This window comes from Saccopteryx bilineata, chromosome 3, assembly GCF_036850765.1.
Source record: "Saccopteryx bilineata isolate mSacBil1 chromosome 3, mSacBil1_pri_phased_curated, whole genome shotgun sequence".
Taxonomy (NCBI): Eukaryota; Metazoa; Chordata; class Mammalia; order Chiroptera; family Emballonuridae; genus Saccopteryx; species Saccopteryx bilineata.
The window spans coordinates 168,776,258-168,801,178 of NC_089492.1; the positions used below are offsets into that span (position 1 = coordinate 168,776,258).

General features: G+C 38.8%; 1 protein-coding gene across 3 annotated transcripts in view; it reads right to left on the reverse strand.

Annotated features, from left to right (window-relative positions):
- RNF149 (ring finger protein 149) overlaps positions 1-24,921 on the reverse strand; it is a 71,166-nt gene that overhangs the window by 34,387 nt on the left and 11,858 nt on the right. For all 3 annotated transcript variants that reach the window (XM_066268225.1, XM_066268224.1, XM_066268226.1), the window contains exons 2-4: positions 4,054-4,304; positions 3,760-3,789; positions 2,322-2,390 (exon numbers count right to left, since the gene is read on the reverse strand). In XM_066268225.1, coding sequence (XP_066124322.1) covers positions 2,322-2,390; positions 3,760-3,789; positions 4,054-4,304 — 350 coding nt within the window. The remainder of the gene's footprint in view (positions 1-2,321; positions 2,391-3,759; positions 3,790-4,053; positions 4,305-24,921) is intronic.

Genomic DNA, 24,921 nt, shown 5'->3' on the forward strand with positions numbered 1-24,921 from the left:
ACATTACTGTGAATGAGTCCACAAGAAAATTAGAATACAAACACTAGTCTCCAGAACGGGATAAGATATAGATTTAAGAAAACAACATTTTTGCATACAAGTGTAAAATATAAAAACATCAGAAAATCCAAGTACTTATCTTATGGACCATGTATGGATCCCTTTTTAAACCACTATTTTTAAAACTTTCAAAAACTGTCCATGGAAGCGTATTTTCAAAAATGTTTTGTATAGAAAGAGGATAATATCAATTTACTTATGTTCTCAAAGACTCAACTCAGTCAAGGATACATATAAGTCTATGTCTTCTCATTTAAGGACTGAGGAGTCCTGCTACTGAGAGTAGAAGACCCACTTCATGAGGAATGTGAAGCTCCTGGCTTGTCACGCACTGGAACAACTCAGGCCCTGTCACAGGCAGTCACCACTGGAGACTCTCTCCCCAAGGACACTTGTTTTGTAAACGATGCTAACCTTAACCCTTAAGACAGGAAACTTTTTTTACCTTTTTCTGTTCAGTACATCTGCATGGCAAGAAACCTGGCATAAAGTATTAACACTTAACTGTTACTACAATGTGAAGGCTTTCTGGAAGGAACGACAGCCAACAATACAATTCCAGGAATATCTTAATATTAAAGATATATAAACCCTTAATATCAGATTCCAAAGTTTTCAATTCAAAGGTCTATAATTTAGTGTGCTATTTCTGTTTTGATTCTTTATCAAAGGAAGAGATAAATACCATAAGTGCAGTTAATTCTTTCTTGTGTGAAACATAGATTAGAGGGTAGAACAGATGAAGTCTCAACAATTTAGTGAGGTAAAATTAAAATCAAAACTGAACCACCCATAGCTATGTCAACATACCACATTTCCCCATGTATAAGACGCACCTTATTTTTGGAACCCCAAATTTGGGGGAAAGAAAAAAAAAGTATTACATAAAGTTATGGAACTCAAGTTTTATTCATCATAAAGTTCATACAACTCCTCATCACAGTCAAAACTCCCATCCATTAGCTTGTCCTCATCTGCGTCTGATGATGAATCACTGTCTTCAATAATGAAAGCAAAAACAAGTGCAAAAAAAGCGGGAAGTGCAAGTTAAAAAGTCTACAACCACTGTTTAAGACGCACCCAGTTTTTAGACCCCAAATTTTTCGGAAAATAGTGCGTCTTATACATGGGGAAATACGGTAGTTACCAACATTTCACAGCACAAAAGGTGGACCATTAAAAGAATGACCACCCCACTGTGTTAAAGCTGTTTTCCTTTTAAAGAATCTATCCTCTTAAAATCTGAGGTTCTAGGTTCAGGATCTATCCTATTCTAAAAATGCTTCAACTCTGGTATAATTTTTGGACAATTAAATCTCAGGTTGGCTGTGTCAAAATATTTCTTTTGTAAAAAAAGGACTTTTAGAAACATCTTTTCTCCCCTCCTCCACAAAACCCAGTATTTCTCCCTGTAATGAAAGAAATCAGAGAGAATGAACACACAGTCTCAGATTCAAGAGATAAAATTTAAAATTTTAAGGTCTGTGGTAGAGACTTTTAAACTTCCTTATCTTCTTTAGAGTCATCTGAATCTGACCAATAGGTAGAAGTTTTTTCAGTGATGGACATATTGGTGCTGTCCATGATGGCAGTACAGTCACTGTGGCTAATCTGAGCCTCTGAATGTAGCTAATGTGATGGAGAAACTGAATTTAACTTTAATTTAATTCGCTTAAATTCAAGTAGCTGTGTATGTCTAGTGGCTACCATAGGTGTGAAAGGCTTATTACATACACAACAAAAGAATTTCTGACAACCCTGCTTTAAAAATGAACACATACAAAATGAGTTAGTACAAACTCAAATTAGTTTTTTTTTTAAGTGCCAGGAAGGGAAATAGACTCCCACATGCACCCCGACTGGGATCCACCTGGTAACCTCCATCTGGGGCCAACACATGGACCAACTGAGCTATCCTTAGCGTGTGGGGTGATGTGTGAACCAATCCAGCCACTGGTGGCTGCGAGAGGGGAAGAGAGAGAGAACGAGAAGAAGGAAGGGAAGAGGAGCAGATGGTCATTTCTCATGTGTGCCCTGACCAAGGATCGAATCCGGGACGTTCATACTCTGGGTCAATGCTCTATCCACTGCGCCAACTGGCCAGGGTCAAACTCAAATTAGTTAAAACACTACATGTTTGATACCGTGAATTTAGCAGATTATAAAGCATTATTTAGACACACAAACAGATGTAGAGTCTAATCTAAACCAAAAACAAAACAGAACAACAAAAAAACCCAGAAAAACCACAAAAATATTACCTTTTCTCCATGCTTTATAGTATGAAGTGGAAGCTGGTCAATAACTTTCTTGGTTTCTTTTCTATGGCTCTTAGGTAGGAAAAAAATTATTATTATTATTGAAAATTTTACGTAAAATCACTATTTAAGTAAGTTCTTAAAATGTAAGGAGGCTTATAGAAAAAAATTATTTAAAAAGCAAAATTAAATAACTATAATAAAAATAATTGAAAAATTACCATCTGTCTTCATGTATAGAATAATCACATATAACTAATCTATTTGATCAAGAATATTCTTTCACTTTGCATAATACCCTCCAGTCCACCCATGCTGTTGTAAATGAGGCAGTCAGAGAAAGACAAATACTTTATGATTAGAATCTAAAGAACAAAAGAAATGAACAAAACAGGAACAGATTCATAGGTACAGAGAACAGGCTGATGGTTGCCAGAGGGGAGGGGGATGGGGGATATATGAAAAAAGGTGAAGGAATTAAGAAGTAATTGGTAGTTACAAAATAGTCATGGGAATGTAAAGTACAACATAGGGAACAGAGTCAATAATATTTTAGTAACTAAGGATGGTGCCAGGTGGGTACTGGAAATATCAGAAGGAAACACTTTATAAAGTAGATCGGGGTAGTCAACCTTTTTATACCTACCACCGACTTTTTTATCTCTGTTAGTAGTAAAATTTTCTAACCACTCACTGGTTCCACAGTAATGGTGATTTATAAAGTAGGGAAGTAACTTTACTTTATAAAATTTATAAAGCAGTTATAGCAAGTTAAAGCATATAATAATAATTAGTTATCAAGTACTTTATGTAGGATTTTTGCTAAGTTTGGCAGACTAAATCTTCATAAAACAACTTACTATAGTTAAATCTATCTTTTTATTTACACTTTGGCTGCTCCACTACCGCCCACCATGAAAGCTAGAACACCCACTAGTGGGCGTAAGGACCAGGTTGACTACCACTGAAGTAGATGATTGTAACCACTATAAAATAATACTGAATGTAAACTGTAATGAGGGGGGGGAGAATAGAATACTTATTTTCAACTCCATGCCTGGAGAAGAACCCAATTCCAATTCTATGTTTAAATACAGGCAAAAAAGCAGTAAGCTGAGGATGGGGCTGCCACCTGTTAACTTCCCTATAAAGGAAAGCGACTTCCTTGTCATCAGGCAGGAGATGATTCAGAAATGACTATTTAATGCCTGCAAAGTCAGGAAGGGTGACTTTTCCAAAGAACAGAGGTAAGGTCTGTGCTAGAAGCTTCTCTTCAACTACTCCCCCCCCGCCCCCCAGGGCTGTTACTGAGAGAGAGTTTCTCCATAGATAAATGGCTTTTAATGTTGCTCCACAGTGCAGGCAGGGAAATCCCTCCCACTCTGCTCCCATCTTAGGGCCAAGAGTTCTCTTTTTAAACACAGAACTAGGTTCCCTTTACCTTATGCCTTTTTGTCATTCCTTTATACGTCTGGAAAAGAACAAAAAGGTATATTCTGAACCAAACATGCAAAAAGTGATCTGGATTTAAAGATATCTGATTTCCCACAGAACAGAAAATTTAATATACTGTACTTTAAAAGTTATTTTCAGAAAAGTCATATTAATACTTAAATATTATGAGTGAAAATGAAATAGAATAGGATCCAATACAACTTCAAGCAATACATACATATGGAAAGCATTTACAAACTATCTTTTAAAAAGCAAAGTTAAAAAGAATTACCATAATTACCTGAATTCCAAACTGGGAGCCAGTATACAGAAAACGTTGTATATAGTAAAATATTAGCCACGCTAATGAGATGATCATCATAGTGATGAAGGCGACAGCCACAAACACCACAGAGTGACCACTGATGAACTCCTGTACATGACGGGTGCCAACCCCTATGGTCATTTTGACTTGAATTTCTTTTTGCACAAGATCCAAAACTTCTTTTCCTTTTGGGTAGCTAACCATAATGACCACGATATTTCCTGTTCCTGTTAAGAAAGAACAAAGAGATCAACATAAAGAACACAAAATAGAATACAGAGAAAGTTAGGAAAAACATAAGAGTACTATGGTTCATCTATGCACATATATCTGAAAACTATTTTATTTTATTTTATTTATTCATTTTTAGAGAGGAGAAGAGAGGGAGAGAGAGAAACAGAGAGAGAGAATGGGGGGAGGAGCTGGAAGCATCAACTCCCACATGTGCCTTGACCAGGCAAACCCAGGGTTTCGAACCGGCGACCTCAGCATTTCCAGGTCAACGCTTTATCCACTGCGCCACCACAGGTCAGGCTGAAAACTAATTTTTAAGGAAAACTTAAGTTACTAAAACTGGTCCCAAAAGAAAAAAAAGGCTGATCACATGAGAAGTAGAATAAATCTCTAAGAACTACCTACCTCCCCCCCCAAAGTAAAAACCTCACTCAGTTTCACAAGTGAATTCTACCACCAAATCTTTTAAGGATAAGCAATACTAATGACATTTAAGTTGTTCCACAGAAGATTTTTAAAAATAATGTTTTAAAATGGTTTCTAAGATAATAAAACCAAACAGTATAATAAAAAAAAGTAAAAGAACCCTACAGCCCGATTTCACTTATGACTATTAATTACTACCTAATCCCTGTGCATTATACTCAGGGAGGCAATCTGAGAACTTCTACTATGATCACTGTTATCTAACATTGCTCTAAAGGCATGAGGCAATGTAAGACAAAAAAATAAGAGAAACAGCTGAGTGAAATAATCAATTTCATGAATATTTCTATAAGGTAATTCAACAACCATAAAATGTCAATAGGATTTTTACTTTTTTTACGTGGGAGGAAGGGAGATAGACTCTCACAAAGCACCCTGACTGGGATCCACCCAGCAACCCCCTTCTGGGGCCAATGCTAGGACCAACTGAGTTATCCTCAGTGTCTGGGGCTGAAGCTTGAACCAATCAAGCCACTGGCTGCAGGAGGAGAAGAGAGAGAGAAGGGGAAGAGGGGGGGAAAGAGAAGCAGATGGTCGTTCTCATGTGTGCCCTGACTGGGGATCAAACCTGGGACATCTACATGCCAGGCAGAGGATCTATCCACTGAGCCAACTGACCAAGGCTCAGTAGGATTTTAAAATCCTATAAATACTACTTCTGAAGTTCATGCAGGGAAAAGTAATCAAGAAAGATCAGGAAAATCTTTTAAACAGCAAAACCCTGACTAGCCTTTATATTTGAAGTAGTTAAGACAGTGTAGCCCTGGCCGGCTAGCTCAGCTGGTTAAAACATCAATCCAAAGCACAGAAGTTGCTGGTTTGATCCCCGTTCAGGACCCATTAGGAACAGATTGATGATTCTGTCTTTCTCTCTCCCCTTCCTTCCTCTCTTTTCACTAGTATCAATACAATTAAATTAAAAAACAAAAAAAGGTATGATAGCAATATGAAGATGACAATAATGGGGCAGAATAAAAAGTCCTGAATTTAGACTCAAAAACATAAAAGAATTTTAGGAAATCATAAAAGTGGAATTTCAAATCCATAGGATAAAACATTATTTTTTAAAAAGTAGTATGGGGGCCACTAGGTATTATCTGAGGGAAAAAAAGCTATCATCTTTTCTTCACAACTTATGCCAAAATAAATTCTAAAGACTTAGAACCAAAAATTTAAATATATTTAAAAAGTAAATATAAAAGAGCTAGAAGAAACATGGGGACTTAAAAATATTTAATATTGAAGAAAAACCTTTACCTTTCCAAGTATGAAAAATCACCTCCAAAGTTCTTTGAAAAAGAAAAAGAAGTATTTGACCAACCATATAAAAATGAAAATTTTTTCTATGTGGCTAAAGAGCAAAATTAAGGAATAAAATGAGCAAATGGCCAACTGGGGAAAAACACATGAAATGTAATAAAAACAAAAACAAATTTCCTATAAGCAAAAAGGAACAACAGAAATTCTAACAAAGGAAATGAAATCCATTTGCAGAAAATATAAATGGGTTTTAATTATTTTTTAGCTTTAAAAAAATTTATTATTATTATTTTTTAGTTAAGAGGAGGGGAAATAGTGAGGCAGACTCCCACATGCGCCCCAACTGGGATCCACCTGGCAACCCTGTCTGGGGCAGATAAAGCTTGAGTACCAAGCAATTTTTAGTGCCTGGGGCTGACGTGCTGGAACCAACTGAGCCATTCTCAGCGCCCAGGGTTGATGCTTGAACCAATCGAGCTACTGGCTGTAGGAGGGGAAGAGGCAGTAGGGGGAGAGAAGCAGAAGCAGATGGTGGCTTCTCCTGTGTGTTCTTACTGGCAATTGAAACCGGGATGATACTGTTGTACTTTATCTTCTGAGCCACCGGCCAGGGCCAGTTTTATATTTTAATAGCAGCTTTAGCAAGATATAATTCACATACTGTAAAATTCACCCTTTTAAAGGGTATCCACTGGTTTTTAGTTCATTTACAAAGGTTGTGAAACCATCACCATCTAATTCCATAATATTTTCATCATCTCAAAAAGGAACTGTACACAATTTCTCTCTAACAAATGGATTTTAGACTTACGAGAAGTTGTGGTACACATGAAAACATTACCTGTGCAACACTGGCAGGGAGAAAAATGCTTGGTCTACTACACTGACAGGAGTGAACATGCACTCAACTGCACACATGCACACTGCAGGGTGGGCAGTTATCACAAGCTGGCACAGAGGGCAATGACTATCAAAAATTGTTTTAAATGCACATGTTTCTTTGACCCTGTGATTCTACATCCAAGAACTTAATTGTACAGACACACATGTATGTGAAGCACCTATAAAGATATTGATTGTCAATGTTTTTTCTAAGTTTCTGCTATCACAATCTAAACATCCATCAGTAAGAAAACAGTTATATAAATCACAGTATATGTATACAGATTGAGGCAGCAGCTCCATCAATACTGATGGCACTTAAGCTACAGAGGAGAAAAAAAATATGTAAAACTGTGTGGACCAGAGCTCTACCTGGTCATGTTAACATAGATGACCTCTGGAAGGCAATCCCAGAGACTGGGGACCCTACTGCCTCTGCAGGAGGAGTTGGGCATAGTAAAAATTCTGTACCATGTGCACATATTACTATTCAAAAATTAATTTTAAAAAATATATATTTTATATAATATTCTCTGGCATTACACTAAACCTACATTATAACACTATTTTAACTTAGAGCTAAATTTAATCTGTAGCAAATACTGCTGTGGCCCTCACCCATTAGGATTTCGTTACTGAAACACCAGAACATCCTTCTAAACTGGCTCCTGTCTGGAGGCCTATCCTATCCTTTGACTTGGGCCTGAAAGCATCACTTGACAAGAACTGAAGTTGTCTCAGCACTCACACAACCTACCATCTCATCACTGGGAGACACACCAGGATTAAGGCATTTCCTGCCTTCAGGAAGATAAACATCTAGTAGCTAAGAAAGACACATATAGAAACAATTATGATAGTTACAATATTGGTAGCTGCATGGCACTTCACAAGCTGGAAGGCCTTTTTTTTATTTTATTTTTTTATAGGGACAGAGAGAGAGTCAGAGAGAGGGATAGAGACAGACAGACTGGAATGGAGAGAGATGAGAAGCATCAATCATCAGTTTTTTGTTGTGACACCTTAGTTGTTCATTGATTGCTTTCTCATACGCGCCTTGACCGTGGGCTTTCAGCAGACCGAGTAACCCCTTGCTCAAGCCAGCGCGACCTTGGGTCCAAGCTGGTGAGGTCCAAGCTTGGGTCAAGCCAGATGAGCCCACGCACGAGCTGGCGACCTCGGGGTCTCGAACCTGGGTCCTCTGCACCCCAGTCCGACACTCTATCCACTGCGCCACCACCTGGTCAGACTGGAAGGCCTTTTTAAAAAACGTTTTCTTTTTTTTAAGATTTTATTTATTGGTTTTACAGAGAGGAGAGGAGGGTGGAGTTAGAAGTATCAACTCATAATTATTTCACTTTAGTTGTTCATTGATTCCTTGTTTTAAGTGCCTTGACCTGGCAAGCCCAGAGTTTCAAAATGGTGATCTCAGCATTCCAGGTCAATGCTCTATGTCTGGCTATAAACCCTTTAATGGAAATTCCCAGGAACATACTAAATTAGGAAGACCAGTATAAGGAACTACATATACCTGTCTCAGTTTAAAACTTTTATACAGAAAACAAAACTGCACATGCCTACAGCTAGATACAACATCTCATAGTAATAGCATTCTTGTGATAATGGGGAAAAACAACTCTGAAGCACTTGAACATTTGTATCTCATTTGAAGCAGAAAGGGCCACACTATCATTTTACAAAGGAGGGCTTGGAAATCTTAAGAGTTGCTCAGTGTCATATAGCACCTGGGAAAGCTGGGATCAGCACCTATGTTGTCATGGGGGGTGGGTGGACACAGGTTTCAGCTGGGCTTGGATTTTACTGCTACCACTCTCTGGGTCAGGAGATCTACCTTCTCTGAGAATATTTCTTCAGCTACAAACTGGAGATGAGAAATTTTCTATGTTAAACTGTCACTTACTTAATAAGGAAGTGAAAAACCGCATAAATGAGGTGATAATTTTGTCTGGGGTGATGGGGAACTCTTTCCCTGGCAAACGCATTTGAGTTACAGCCTGGAGGACAGGAAAGGTGACCAAGCAGAGGAAATTGTGAAACCATCCTAAGAACATATTTGGGATGGTGACTGGTCCTGTTTGGTCAGTGACTGAAAGGATTAATACTATTATCCTCACATCATAAGAGTTTAGTAGAGGTTTGTTGAATGAATGAATGAATGAATGAATGAATGAGAGGTGAAAAATGAACTGAGATGTTCTTCAACACCTAAACTCTCAAGTCAGGGAGAAGTGGGGCAACTAAAGCACACTGATCATTAGTGGTATCACTGATCATCAGAAGGATATCCTAAACTGAAAACACATGTCATGGTACCTAGGAAATTAATCTTAGTTTTAGCAAGTTAAATAAAATCACTTAAAAAAATCCTGTGCCTAGGATGAAGGCTAAACCATTTGCTGTATGTAATGTAATTACAGCAGCAAGACTGCATCGAGAAACTACTTTAAAATAATCAAACTGAGAATAAAGACTCATTCTATCCTGGGACATTTTTGGGGATGAAGAAGAAGCAGGGCGGTTGATTAAAAGTGCACTAGCTTGGGGTCACTGCCCACACAACCCCACGGGGTGCTGGCCCTGCTTTTCCCCCTGGATGTGTCTCTGCCAATTCCACAGAGCAAGTCACAACTTATTCTCAAACCAACAGCTAGATTTCTTAACAGAAGGCACAGACATGCAAAGACTTGGGACAGGTGAGAAAAAGCCCTCAGAACTATTATTCTTCCCTAGGCATTAACATTGTTAGCAATCACAAGGTGACTAAAAAAAGTCACCTTACAACACCTCCCCCCCCCCCAAAAAAAAAATCTATCCACATCTCCATCAGACAGAACTTGAGGCACATTGCTTTATTTTTTTTATTTTTTAAAGATTTTATTCATTGCAATAAGATAGGAGGGAGGGAGGGAGCGAGTGAGAAAGAGGCAGAGAGTGAGAGAAGAAGGGGAGGGAGGAGTGGAAAGCATCAACTTGTAGTCGTTTCTAATATGTGTCTTGATCAGGCAGGCCTGAGGTTTTAAACCAGCGACCTCAGCATTCCAGGTCTATGCTCTATCCACTGTGCCACCACAGGTGGGGCACTTTGCTTTATTTTTGTCTGACACTTAGTACAAGGTCTTTGATCAAAAAGCTACCCACCAAATAATAATAAGTATCAACAAATATTCTTTGGCAAATCAAATTATCTATACAACTCTTCCATGCTAAAAATAAAATTGGATGTATTCCCATTCCCTTTCAAATTTGTGTTCTTCCTATCACCTTGTCAAAAACAAACAAATGAATAAACAAATAAATCTGATTGTGGTCAATAACTTCAAAATTCTAAACCTTTGAGTCTAGAGTACCATTTCTCCTCCCAAGGAAATTATTTAAAGTAGTTTCCAACATTCTGTTAAAGGAGATAGGAACTACTGAAATATTTAAAGTAGTGGATTAGATTTCTGTTCTGGAAAACTAATTTAGAAAGCAAGAAGTACATTTTAAAGTTCTAGCAACAGAATTTCATCAACGTTCAGGTTTTCTTTTCCCTAGTAACTTAACTTCCATACCCTCCCTACCTTTTCCCCCCAACCTGGAGACTTCCTGATTAAAGCTGGAAAGTTCAGCATAAACTCAACCTACCCCTCTGAGCCTCTTAGATATACCTTTTTATGCACTTACTATAGTTTCTTTATAGGTCTCTCTCCCTCACTAGTACAAGTGCTACCTGTTTTTATTTATTAGTTTTTGTAGCCCAGCATCACAGTGATGACCCATGGAAGGGCTTATGGATGAAGTAATCTGAAAAATTAGCTTATCTTCTAGTATTATAGTTAAAATGACCTGATACGGAGAATATTAACTCCTTTACAGGGAAAATAGTACACTAAATATGAATGTAAATGTCTCTCAAATTTGAAGCTATTTTACATATTTTATGGTTGGCTTAGAGTGAAGAGGACCCAAAAGCAAATCCAATTCTCTTCTTGGAATTTTACATTATGTTTCGAATAATCTGGCTCACTGAAAAGTATTTTGTATTTGTTGAATATACTACTCAACAATCCCTTTGAGAAATCTTTGCTGTTTTTGTAAATGCAATTTTGCAGTGCTAATCCTGCCACCCAGAATGTCCTATAGCTCATGCACCTCTACCTCACACCACACGTCCCCAGCAACACCTTCTCCATTATCTTCATTGTCCTTCAAAACTCAATCTCCCTGGGAACTGTGCTAGTTAACTCCACCTTCTATGAAATGGTCAGGTGCCATTTGTCTTCCTATAACACTAAGTATACTGCTCACAAAAATTAAGGGATATTTTATAGCTTCATATTCATCTAGAAATATCTCTTAATTTTTGTGAGCAGTATACATTCTAAATTCAAAGCTAAAATTTTAGAACATTTGTGGAAGTGAGCATTAAAGATCAAGAATTTATTATTTGATGCTTCTGGCCAAGATGGCAGTGTAGAAAAATGCAGTACTTGCCTCCTCCCACAACCACATTAAAACTAAACTGCAGAACAACCATCATTCAGAACCACTTAAAATCTAGCTGAACAGAACTCCTACGACTAAGGATATAAGAAGCCACATTAAGACTGGTAGAAAGGGCAGAGACACAGAATGAGCTGGTCCCACACGCATGTATGGCAGATAAAAACCGGGAAGGACATCCTGGCTGTGGAGATCCCCCTTGATAAGAGAGGTGTCCCAGCCCTACACCAGGTCTCTAATCCAGGGTTCGAGTGCCAGGAAGAGAAGTCTCCATAACTTTGAGTGTAAAACCAGTGGGGATTGTAGCCAAGTCACAGGCGTTCCTCTTAAGGGGCTCAGGCATGGACTTACTCTCACTCATTCACTCTGAGTTCCTGCACTGGGGCAGCAGCTTGAAAGGAGCCAGGGACATACAGGCAAAAACTGAAGTGTCTGGCATCAGTGCAAGAGCCGGGGAGGCAGCTTTCTCCTAGACAGAAGTGTTGGCAGAGGCCACTATTCCTTTTCTGAGCTCCTCACGCCCCAGAGCTGGCAGGTGGAAACCATACCGGAGTCTCCGTCAACCTGGCTTACACTATTCACCGCGATGATTCCCTGAGACAACCCTCCACCCCACTAAACTTGAGGACTGACCCAAGCTCTTTCCAGTGGCTTTTCCATAAGAATAGCATGTCTTGGCTCATACATCAAACTTTCCTAAAATCTCTCAAACAAGCAGCATTTCGCCTCTGTGTACTCTGTACCTCTTGCTAAGTGGCCCCAAGCCCAGCACTAGGGCAGCCAACCTTGGTTCACAGCTCGGCCTTGCCTGGGCACCTCTAAGCTGAGTTCAAGTAGCCACATGCAGACTGCTTTGTAGCTTACATTGGGTGGCCCGGGTAGAATTCAGGTGGTGGCTGACCTTGGTCTGCACCTCCAGGAAAAACTCAGAGCCAGTATACCCAGTGGATAGCTTCAGACCACATTGAAGTACCACTCAACCACCTCCACAAGCAACACATTCCAGGGGTGAACTCAGTAGGCACCAGAGCTCCACTGAAGTAAGTCCTGCTCTGTGAAGTGGGCCCTTGCACAGCTGATCCTCCACGGTAGTCATAACCAGCCCTTGTAGCTGATTAGCCTGGGGGGTAAATACTTCCCACTGATGTACCAAAAGCAATCAAGGCTCCACTGTAATAGGAGTGTGTACACAACCAATACAAGGAGTACACCTGAAGTGCCCAGCTTGAGTGATTGGGGAAGCTGTGCCACTGGGACTCACTCATAGAACACCTACTACATTAGACCACTTAACCAAGCCCAGGAGACACAGCAGCTCTACCTAATACAAACACAGGGAGGAGCCAAAGTGAGGAGACAAAGAAACATGTCCCAAATGAAGAAACAGAACAAAACTCCAAAAGAGAACTAAAAAAAATGGAGACAAGCAATCTACCAGATGCAGAGTTTAAAACACTGGTTATAAGGATGCCCAATGAACTTAGAAGAGTAGATGAACTTAGAACTTCAACAAAGATGGGAAACAAAAACAGAACTAGAAAACATAAAAAAAAGAACCAGTCAGTAAAAGGCAAAAGATATATGCAATCTGAAAAGAAATGTGAACTGAAAAAAGGAGCCGGAGTGACGCCAGAGAAATGGTGCCGTAAGGAGCAATACCGATAAATCTCCCCAAAAATTCAACAAGATCTTCAACCAGTGACAGAAAAATCTATCCTTGGAGCCTCCAGAAGTTCCACACTAAATGTGAAGGTATGATCGAGCAAAAAATTGTCTAAATATATAATCAACCCCGAAGGAAATAAGACGCAGGAAGAAACACTCCGCCTTCCTCACTAACCTAAATAAGGGCTGCTTTCACTGGGAACTGAGAGTATAGGAACTAAGGAGGGCATAGGGTGTGAACAGAACCATGCTGCGGCACAAACGTCCAAACCAGGCTGTGGCATGGACATCCAAGCTGAGGAAAAATAGTGCTTGTGGCAACCCAGTCAACACAAGCTAACACTCGCGCCAAACCCAGACAAAGAAAGGCAAGTGGGGCAGCCATCGGCCCGATCTCCTGGTCGGCGAGCGCAGATAGTGTGTGAGAGATTCCTCCTAGACCTCCGGGAGTGGGCGCCCATATTACCGGACAGAGGGACAGAGTCAGAGGCCTTTGTGTGGGAGGAAACCAGAGACTCGGGTCGCCCCTGTGCACTGAAAAGCGGCACATGGGGAGTGAGCAGGAGCGAAATTCCCTACACTCGAACTTCTCCCGGCAGGCAGGGCACCTCACCCAGGGTAAGAGGCAGCTGGTCCGATATCCTGGTCGGGGAGCAGGATAGTGGGAGAGAGATTCCCCCAGGAGAGGGCGCCCATGTTCCCGGACAGAGGGGCAGAGTCAAAGGCCTTTGCATGGGCTGTGACCGAGTCTCAGTGTCACCCCTCCGACCTGAACAGCGGCACGCAAAAGCGAGATTCCCTACACTCAAACTTCTCCGGACGAGTGGGGTGCCTCACCCAGTGATACAAGCTAACAAACCCTTGAAGGATTAGCTTAACCCACAGTCTGCTCGCCTCCCAACTGACCTATGCGACACTAATTGACAAGCTCTCAGGCAGAGGCAGTAGCAACCCCATAGCTGGATCATCAGGCGGCTAATCCAGGAATGAAAGAATAGGAGAGAGGCTCCGGGAACATGGACTCTCTCATTGGCAGAGCCTGCAAATGCTAATGAGCCTCGACTGCCAACGAGACTGAAGCCCAATATATAACATTGCCATAGACTTATCAACTACAAACCTCTACCTAAGTGTGCCACAGGGGCAGAACCCGGGGTACAAAGTCACCAACCAGAAAGAGGGAAAGAAAAGAAAAAACAAGAAGATAACCTCTCAAAATCAAGAATAATAAACAGACTTTATAACCTAATCCATTTTATTTTATTTTTTCGTTTCTTTCTTACCTTCCTGTCTTATTTTCTTCCTCTTCCAATTTGGTCATTTAATTCTCTACTGGTCTTCCTCTCTCCTCTCCTTGAACTACAATACCCATAAGTGTTACATCTCCCATTATCTTTTCTTTCTTCTTACTTTCCCTCTAAGAGGGTTGCACTCCAAAACCCTTAACTCTCTCTTCTTTTGTTCTTTTTTCTTCTTTTAGGGTTTTACTCTTTCTTTTTTTCTCCCTCTATATTAGTTTCTTCTTTTCTCCTTTACTTTTCCTATCATTCAATCCTCAATCATGAACAAATTATTTTATTTGGGACTCAAATTTTTCTTTGTGGCGCTTTGGGTTTTTTTTAACTTCGCTTTTGTAACTCACTAGCATTGCTCCCAACCCTGGATCTCCATTTTATCTAGTTTTTGCTCCACTAAATACAATAGAAATTTTTAAATTTCTTTCCCTTTTTCCTGTTTCCCTCTTATTCCCCTCATTATAGCTCTTAGTCAACCATCACCTAAACGTACTTATTCTTGACCAAAATTTTTTCATTTTCTGGATTTTCTGGGTCCATACCACCTTTTCTGACCCTTTATCACTTCTCTCCAACTCAGGTCCTCCATTATAGGTAGTTTTTGTTCTATTTAGCACAATATAATTCACAGTTCACCACCAGATTTTCTCAAGAAGAAGGGGAGAGGAGAGAAGAGGAAAACAGGAAAAAAAAGTAGGGGGAAATAATTTTTTTAATTTTTATTTATTTACTTATTTATTAACTTCTTATTATTTATTCTCATTAGTACTATCAACAAAACCACCCCCAGATGCCATTAAAAAAAGGAAATCAAATATCATTGACACAAAAGACAGAGAAGTAGCACAGAGAGATGAGGAAAAGTCTATGGAGAAAAAAATTTAATATATTGGAAACCTTGGAGCTAAATGACATAGAATTTAAAATAGAAATCCTAAAAATACTCAGAGATATACAAGAAAACACAGAAAGGCAATTTAGGGAGCTCAGAAAACAACTCAATGAATGCAAAGAATATATTACCAAGGAAATTGAAACTATTAAAACAAATAAAACAGAGATGAAAAACTCAATTCACGAACTGAAAAACGAGATAATAAGCTTAGCTAACAGAACAGGCCAGATAAAAGGTAGAATTAGTGACATAGAAGACAAGCAACTTGAGACACAACAGAGAGAAGAAGACTCAAAAATTTAAAAAAATGAGAAAGCCCTACAGGAATTGTCTGACTACATCAAAAAGACTAACATAATAATAATAGGGACCCTGGCCAGTTGGCTCAGTGGTAGAGCGTCGGCCTGGTGTGCAGAAGTCCCAGGTTCAATTCTCAGCCAGGGCACACAGGAGAGGCGCCCATCTGCTTCTCCACCCCTCCCCCTCTCCTTCCTCTCTCTCTTCCCCTCCCGTAGCAAGGCTCCATTGGAGCAAAGATGGCCCGAGCGCTGGGGATGGCTCCTTGGCGTCTGCCCCAGGTGCTAGAGTGGCTCTGGTTGCAACAGAGCGACGCCCCGGAGGGGCAGAGCATCGCCCCCTGGTGGGCAGAGTGTCACCCCCTGGTGGGCGTGCTGGGTGGATCCCGGTTGGGCGCATGCAGGAGTCTGTCTGTCTCTCCCCGTTTCCAGCTTAAGAAAAATACAAAAAAAAATAATAATAATAATAGGTATAGCAGAGGGAGAAGAGAGAGAAAATGGAATGGAGAACATATTCAAACAAATAATAGACAAGAACTTCCCAAGCCTGTGGAAAGAACTAAAGCTACAAGTTCAAGAAGCAAACAGAATTCCGAGTTCTCTTAACTCCAACAAACCTACTCCAAGGCACATCATAATGAAATTGGAACAAACCAACGACAAAGAAAAAATTCTCAAGGCAGCCAGGGAAAAGAAGAATACAACATATAAAGGAAGGCCCATTAAATTATCATCGGATTTCTCAACAGAAACTCTACAAGCTAGAAGAGAGTAGATTCCAATATTTAAAGTCCTGAAAGAGAAGAACTTTCAGCCAAGAATACTATACCCATCAAAGCTATCCTTCAAATACAAAGGAGAAATAAAAACATTCACAGATACAGAAAAGATGAGGGAATTTATCATCAGAAAACCCCCACTCCAGGAATTACTAAAGGGGGTTTCCAACCAGATCCAAAGAACAAAACAAAACCAAACCACAAGCAAAAGCTCCACAAAGAACACAATAAAACCAAATTTAAACTGTGACAACAAAAACAAAAAAAAGGGGGAGAGGATGGAAATTAACAGTAGCAAAGGAAGATGGAGTGCAGAAGTACTCACAAGACAGTGCACTACCATGAACAGGGTAGGAACCCTTTTCATTACTTAATGGTAACCACCCTTGAAAAAACCACCACAGAAGCACATGACTTAAAAAAGATAGCAACAGAAAGAAGTATGGAATACAACCAAACAAAAACAAAGGATAGAAAAACAAAAGAGAAGAATCAAACAAGACACAAAACAGAAAGCAATGTATAAAATAGCAATAGGGAACTCACAAGTGTCAATAATTACACTAAATGTAAACGGATTAAACTCACCAATAAAAAGGTACAGTAGCAGAATGGATTAAAAAAGAAAGTCCAACTGTATGCTGCCTACAAGAAACTCATCTAAGCAACAAGGATAAAAACAAATTCAAAGGGAAAGGCTGGAAAACAATACTCCAAGCAAATAACATCCAAAAAAAGCAGGCATAGCAATACTGATATTGGATAATGCTGACTATAAGACAGCAAAAGTACTCAGAGACAAAGATGGTCATTTCATAATGATTAAAGGGACGCCGAATCGAGAAGTCATCACAATTCTTAATATATATGCACCAAACCAAGGAGCACCAAAATATATAAGACAGCTACTTATTGACCTTAAAACAAAAACTGACAAAAATACAATCATACTTGGAGTCCTCAGTACACCACTGAAGGCTCTAGATTGGTCATACAAACAGAGAATCAATAAAGATATACTGGCCTTAAACAAAACACTAGAGCACGTGGATATGTTAGACATCTACAGGACATTTCATCCCAAAGTGACAGAATATACATTTTTTTCCAGTGTACATGGATCATTCTCAACAATTATCATATGTTGGGCCACAAAAATAACATCAGCAAATTCAGAAAAATCAAACTTGTACCAAGCATATTTTCTGATCATAAAGCCTTGAAACTAGAATTCAACTGCAAAAAAAGAGGAAAAACAACCCACAAAAATGTGGAAACTAAACAACATTTAAAAAATGAATGGGTCAAAGAAGAAATAAGTGCAGAGATCTAAAGATATATACCGACAAATGAAAATGACAATACGACATATCACTTCAGGCCTATGTGAACAGAGAGCACCCAAGTGAACCACTTAACTTCACACCTTAAGGAACTGGAAAAAAGAACAAAGACAACCCAAAACCAGCCAAAGAAAGGAGATAATAAAAATCAGAGCATAAATAAATGAAATAGAGAACAGAAATACTATAGAAAAAATTAATAGAACAAGGAGCAGGTTCTTTGAAAAGATCAACAAAATTGACAAACCGTTGGCAAGACTTACCAAGGAAAAAAGAGAAGGACTCATAAACAAAATCCAAAATGAAAGAGATCACCACGGATATCATAGTCATACAAAAAATTACTGTAGAATACTATGAAAAACTTTATGCCACTAAATTCAACAATCTAGAAGAAATGGATAAATTCTTAGAACAATACAATCTTCCTAGACTGAGTCAAGAAGAAACAGAAAGCCTAAACAGAACAATTAGTAAGGAAGAAATAGAAAAAACTATTAAAAACCTCCCCAAAAATAAAAGTCCAGGTCCAGATGGTTATACTAGTGCATTCTATCAAACATTCAAAGAAGACTTGGTTCCTAATCTACTCAAAGTCTTCCAAAAAATTGAAGAAGAAGCAATACTTCCAAACACATTTTATGAGGCCAACACATAACCTTCATACCGAAACTGGGCAAGGACAGCACAAAAAAAGAAAACTACAGACCAATATCTCTAATGAATACAGATGCTAAAATCTTAAACAAAATACTAGCAAATCGAATACAACAACACATTTAAAAATATATCATGATCAAGTGGGATTCATCCCACCTCAAGGATAGTTCAACATATGTAAAATTAGAAAGCCCGGCGGTCATACGAAATGATCGCTGTTCTAGATATTATAAATTGTAATTAAAATGATCTGTGCAAAGGTGTCTGCTAATTCAAACTGAATTACCCAGCTCAGGCGGCGAGGACGCCCCTTTGCTTAGTGCCCCACGGGGTTTCCCCCTTCTACTTGCTTAATTGCTTAAAGTAGAGTGCAATGAAGGAAACCACTGGAGGTACATTTCTTAAGAGCCACCGTTAGCTCAATAAATAAAGGTGATTTAAATGTTTTAATCCTTCTTGCGTTTCGGTCAGCATTACTCTATCGTTTTTTTGCATTTCTCTCCTGCCTTTGTTCAAGGGACTCATTTTGTCGAGACAGGCTTGTCTTGCATCTGAGGCAAGCCTTGTTTCTCTATGCTCATCAGTCTCATTTTGCCGAGAAAGACGCATTTGCTCTGCGACTGAAGCAAGCCTTGTCTTTCTCTGCTCAGTGCTTTCTTTTTGTTGAGAAAGACGTTTTTGTGCAGCTTTAGCACCTTTTCTCTCCTCTCTAGTGCTATATTTTCTAGGAGGAATTCTTAAAAGAAATTACGTTAAGACGTAGTTTTTATGTAAAACAGATGATTGCCAATGCAAACAAATGTTCACCTTCCCCCTGACACCCTCAATTTGTGTTCAGCCTTAAATTGTTTCAAAAGCAGATGATTGCCAATGCAAACAAATGTTCACCTTCCCCCGACCCACTCAATTTGCGTTCAGCCGTGGCAACTTCACCCCATTGGCTAGTACAGTTACACAAGCAACCAATAAGCTATCGGCGACAGACACTTAAGCCGCATATAATAAAGATGGTTAACAAAATACACCATATCAACAAAACAAAGAACAAAAACCATGATCTTATCAATAGATGCAGAAAAGGCATTCGATAAAATACAACACAATTTTATGTTTAAGACTCTCAACAAAATGGGTATAGAAGGAAAATATCTCAACATGAAAAAGGCCATATATCCAGAGCAATCAGACAAGACAAAGAAATAAAAGGCAGCCATATCGGAAAAGAAGAAGTAAAGCTATCACTTTTTGCTGATGATATGATCCTATACATCGAAAACCCGAAGGACTCCACAAAAAGATTATTAGAAACAATAAACCAATACAGTAAGGTCGCAGGATACAAAATTAACATACAAAAGTCCATAGCCTTTCTATATGCCAACAATGAAATATTAGAAAACGAACTCAAAAAAATAATCCCCTTCACGATTGCAACAAAAAAAATAAAATACCTAGGAATAAACATAACAAAGAACGTAAAGTACCTATATAATGAAAATTACAAAGCATTGTTAAGGGAAATCGAAAAAGATACAATGAGATGGAAAAATATTCCTTGTTCTTGGATAGGAAGAATAAATATAATCAAAATGGCCATATTACCCAAAGCAATATACAAATTTAATGCAATTCCCATCAAAATCCCTATGAGATTTTTTAAAGAAATGAAACAAAAAATCATCAGATTTATATGGAACTATAAAAAACCCTGAATAGCCAAAACAATCCTAAGGAAAAAGAATGAAGCTGGGGGCATTACAATACCTGACTTTAAACTATATTATAGGGCCACGACAATCAAAACAGCATGGTATTGGCAGAAAAATAGACACTCAGACCAATGGAACAGAATAGAAAGCCCAGAAATAAAACCACATATATATGGTCAAATAATCTTTGATAAAGGGGCCAACAACATACAATGGAGAAAAGAAAGCCTCTTCAACAAACGGTGTTGGGAAAACTGGAAAGCCACATGCAAAAGAATGAAACTCGACTATAGCCTGTCCCCGTGTACTAAAATTAATTCAAAATGGATCAAAGACCTAAATATAAGACCTGAAACAATAAAGTACATAGAAGAAGACATAGGTACTAAAATCATGGACCTGGGTTTTAAAGAACATTTTATGAACTTGACTCCAATGGCAAGAGAAGTGAAGGCAAAGATAAATGAATGGGACTACATCAGAATAAAAAGTTTTTGCTCAGCAAGAGAAACTGATATAAAAATAAACAGACAGCCAACTAAATGGGAAATGATATTTACAAACAACAGCTCAGATAAGGGCCTAATTTCCAAAATTTACAAAGAACTCATAAAACTCAACAACAAACAAACAAACAATCCCATAAAAAAATGGGAAGAGGACATGAACAGACACTTCTCCCAGGAAGAAATACAAATGGCCAACAGATATATGAAAAGATGCTCAGCTTCATTAGTTATTAGAGAAATGCAAATCAAAACTACAATGAGATACCACCTCACCCCTGTTAGAGTAGCTATTATCAACAAGACGGGTAATAGCAAATGTTGGAGAGGCTGTGGAGAAAAAGGAACCCTCATTCACTGTTGGTGGGACTGTAAAGTAGTACAACCATTATGGAGGAAAGTATGGTGGTTCCTCAAAAAACTGCAAATAGAACTACCTTATGACCCAGCAATCCCTCTACTGGGTATATACTCCAAAACCTCAGAAACATTGATACGTGAAGACACATGTAGCCCCATGTTCATTGCAGCACTGTTCACAGTGGCCAAGACATGGAAACAACCAAAAAGCCCTTCAATAGAAGACTGGATAAAGAAGATGTGGCACATATACACTATGGAATACTACTCAGCCATAAGAAATGATGACATCAGATCATTTACAGCAAAATGGTGGGATCTTGATAACATTATAAGGAGTGAAATAAGTAAATCAGAAAAAAACAAGAACTACATGATTCCATACATTGGTGGAACATAAAAATGAGACTAAGAGACATGGACAAGAGTGTGGTGGTTACCAAGGGTGGGGGGGGAGGGAGGACATGGGAGGGAGGGAGGGAGAGAGTTAGGGGGAGAGGGAGGGGCACAGAGAACCAGATAGAGGGTGGCGGAGGACAATCTGACTTTGGGCGAGGGGTATGGAACATAATTTAATGACAAAATAACCTAGACATGTTTTCTTTGAATATATGTACCCTGATTTATTAATGTCATCCCATTACCATTCATAAAAATTTATAAAAAAAAAAAAAAAAAAGAAAAAGACCATATATGATAAACCATCAGCTAACATCATATTAAATGGCATAAAACTGAAGTCTTTCCCCCTTAAATCAGGAACAAGACAGGGTGTTCACTCTCTCCACTCTTATTTAATGTGGTGCTAGAGGTTCTAGCCAGAGCAATCAGACAAGACAAAGAAATAAAAGACATCCAAATAGGAAAAGAAGTAAAGGTATCACTTTTTGCAGATGATGTGATCCTATACATCGAAAACCCCAAAGAATCTACAAAAGGACTACTAGAAACAATAAGCCAATACAGTAAAGGTCGCAGGATAAAAAATTAACATACAAAAGTCCATAGCCTTTCTATATGCCAACAATGAAACTGAGAACGAACTCAAAAAAATAATCCCCTTCATGATTGCAACCCAAAAAATAAAATACCACCTGACCAGGTGGTGGCGCAGTGGATAGAGCGTGGAACTGGGATGCGGAAGACCCAGGTTCGAGACCCTGAGGTCCCCAGCTTGAGCGCGGGTTCATCTGATTTGAGCAAAAGCACACCAGCCTGAACCCAAGGTCACTGGCCCCAGCAAGGGGTTACTTGGTCTGCTGAAGGCCCGCAGTCAAGGCGCATATGAGAAAGCAATCAATGAACAACTAAGGTGTTGCAACGCGCAACGAAAAACTAATGATTGATGGTTCTCATTTCTCTCCATTCCTGTCTGTCTGTCTGTCCCTGTCTATCCCTCTCTCTGACTCACTGTCTCTGTAAAAAAATAAATAAATAAAATTAAAAAAAATAAAATAAAATACCTAGGAATAAACATAACAAAGAATGTAAAGGTCCTACATAATGAAAACTACAGAACATTGCTAAAAGGAAATCGAAAAAGATACAATGAGATGGAAGAATATTCCTTGTTCTTGGATAGTAAGAATAAATATAATCAAGATGGCAATATTACCCAAAGCAATATACAAATTTAATGCAATTCCCATCAAAATTGCGATGACATTTTTTAAAGAAATGGAACAAAAAAAATTATCCGATTTAAATGGAATTATTAAAAACCCCGAATATCCAAAGCAATTCTAAAGAAAAAGAATGAAGCTGGGGGCATTACAATACCTGACTTCAAACTCTATTATAGAGCCACGACAATCAAAACAGCATGGTATTGGCAGAAAAATAGACTCTCAGACCAATGGAACAGTATAGAAAGCCCAGAAATAAAACCCCATATATATGGTCAAATAATTTTTGATAAAGGGGCCAACAACACACAATGGAGAAAAGACAGCCTCTTCAACAAATGGTGCTGGGAAAACTGGAAAGCCACATGCAAAAGAATGAAACTTGACTACAGCTTGTCCCCTTGTACTAAAATTAATTCAAAATGGATCAAAGACCTAAATATAAGACCTGAAACAATAAAGTACATAGAAGAAGACATAGGTACTAAACTCATGGATCTGGGTTTTAAAGAGCATTTTATGAATTTGACTCCAAAGGCAAGGGAAGTGAAGGCAAAAATAAATGAATGGGATTACATCAGACTAAGAAGTTTTTGCTCAGCAAGAGAAATTGACAACAAAATAATCAGACAGCCAACTAAATGGGAAATGATATTTTCAAACAACAGTCAGATAAGGGTCAAATATCCAAAATATACAAAGAACTCATAAAACTCAACAACAAACAAACAAACAATCCAATAAAAAAATGGGAAGAGGACATGAAGAGATATTTCTCCCAGGAAGAAATACAAATGGCCAACAGATATATGAAAAGATGCCCATCTTCATTAGTTATTAGAGAAATGCAAATCAAAACTGCAATGAGATACCACCTCACTCCTGTTAGATTAGCTATTATTAACAAGAGAGGTAATAGCAAATGTTGGAGAGGCTGTGGAGAAAAAGGAATCCTTATTCACTGTTGGTGGGAATGTAAAGTAGTACAACCATTATGGAAGAAAGTATGGTGGTTCCTCAAAAAACTGAAAATAGAACTATCTTATGACCCAGCAATCCCTCTACGGGGTATATACCCCCAAAACTCAGAAACACTGATACGTAAAGACACATGCAGCCCCATGTTCACTGCAGCATTGTTCACAGTGACCAAGACATGGAAACCACTGAAAAGCCCTTCAAGAGAAGACTAGATAAAGAAGATGTGGCACATATACACTATGGAATACTACTCAGCCATAAGAAATGATATCGGATCATTTACAACAAAATGGTGGGATCTTGTTAACATTACATGGAATGTAATAAGTAAATCAGAAAAAACCAAGAACTGCATTATTCCATAAGTAGGTAGGACAGAAAAACGAGATTAAGAGCCTGACTGGGCAGTGGCACAGTGGATAGAGCGTCGGACTGGGATGCGGAAGACCCAGATTTGAGACCCCAAGGTCGCCAGCTTGAGCGAGGGCTCATCTGGTTTGAGCAAAAGCTCACCAGCTTGAGCCCAAGGTCGCTGGCTCGAGCAAGGGGTTACTTGGTCTGCTGTAGGTCGAGGTCAAGGCAGGTATGAGAAAGCAATCAATAAACAATTAAAAAAAAACGAGACTAAGAGACATTGACAAGAATATGGTGGTTATGGGGGAGGGGGGAAGGACACAAAGAAAACTATATAGAAGGCAACAGAGGACAATCTGACTTTGCGGGATGGGTATTCAACATAATTGATTGACAAGAGAACCTGGACATGTTTTCTTTGAACATATGTACCCTGATATATTGATGTCACCCTAGTAAAATTAATAAAAAACAAAAAAGAAATATGAACTGAGGAGTGGAATAGAGGCAGAGGTGGGATCAAAGGGACCCGAGGGAAAGAGGTCAGAGGAAAAGTAGAAGAGAAGATGGAATCAGAGAAGGGAAAGAGATTAATAAAATTATATATACATAACACAGCATTATAGAGAACAGGACAGCAAATCCTGGAAGGAAGGGGAGAACGTCTTGGGGGGAGGGGGCTTGGGGCGGCCTGGGGGAATAAGGGAGTAGGGGGAGATATATTTGGTGGGACACTTGAATCTACGTAAACACAAATTAAACCATAAAAAAAAAAGAACCAGTCAGAAATGAAGAACCTATTAACTGAAATGAAGAACATATCACAGGGAAGCAATAGTGGAGTAGATGAAGAAGAGGATCAAATCAGGTATCTGGAATATAAGCAAACAGAAAACACCCTATCAGAACAGAAAAAAAAAACCCAAAAAACAAAGAAAAACAACAAACAAACAAAAAACCCCAAACAACTCAAAAAATGAGAATATAGTATAAGGAGCCTCTGGGACAACT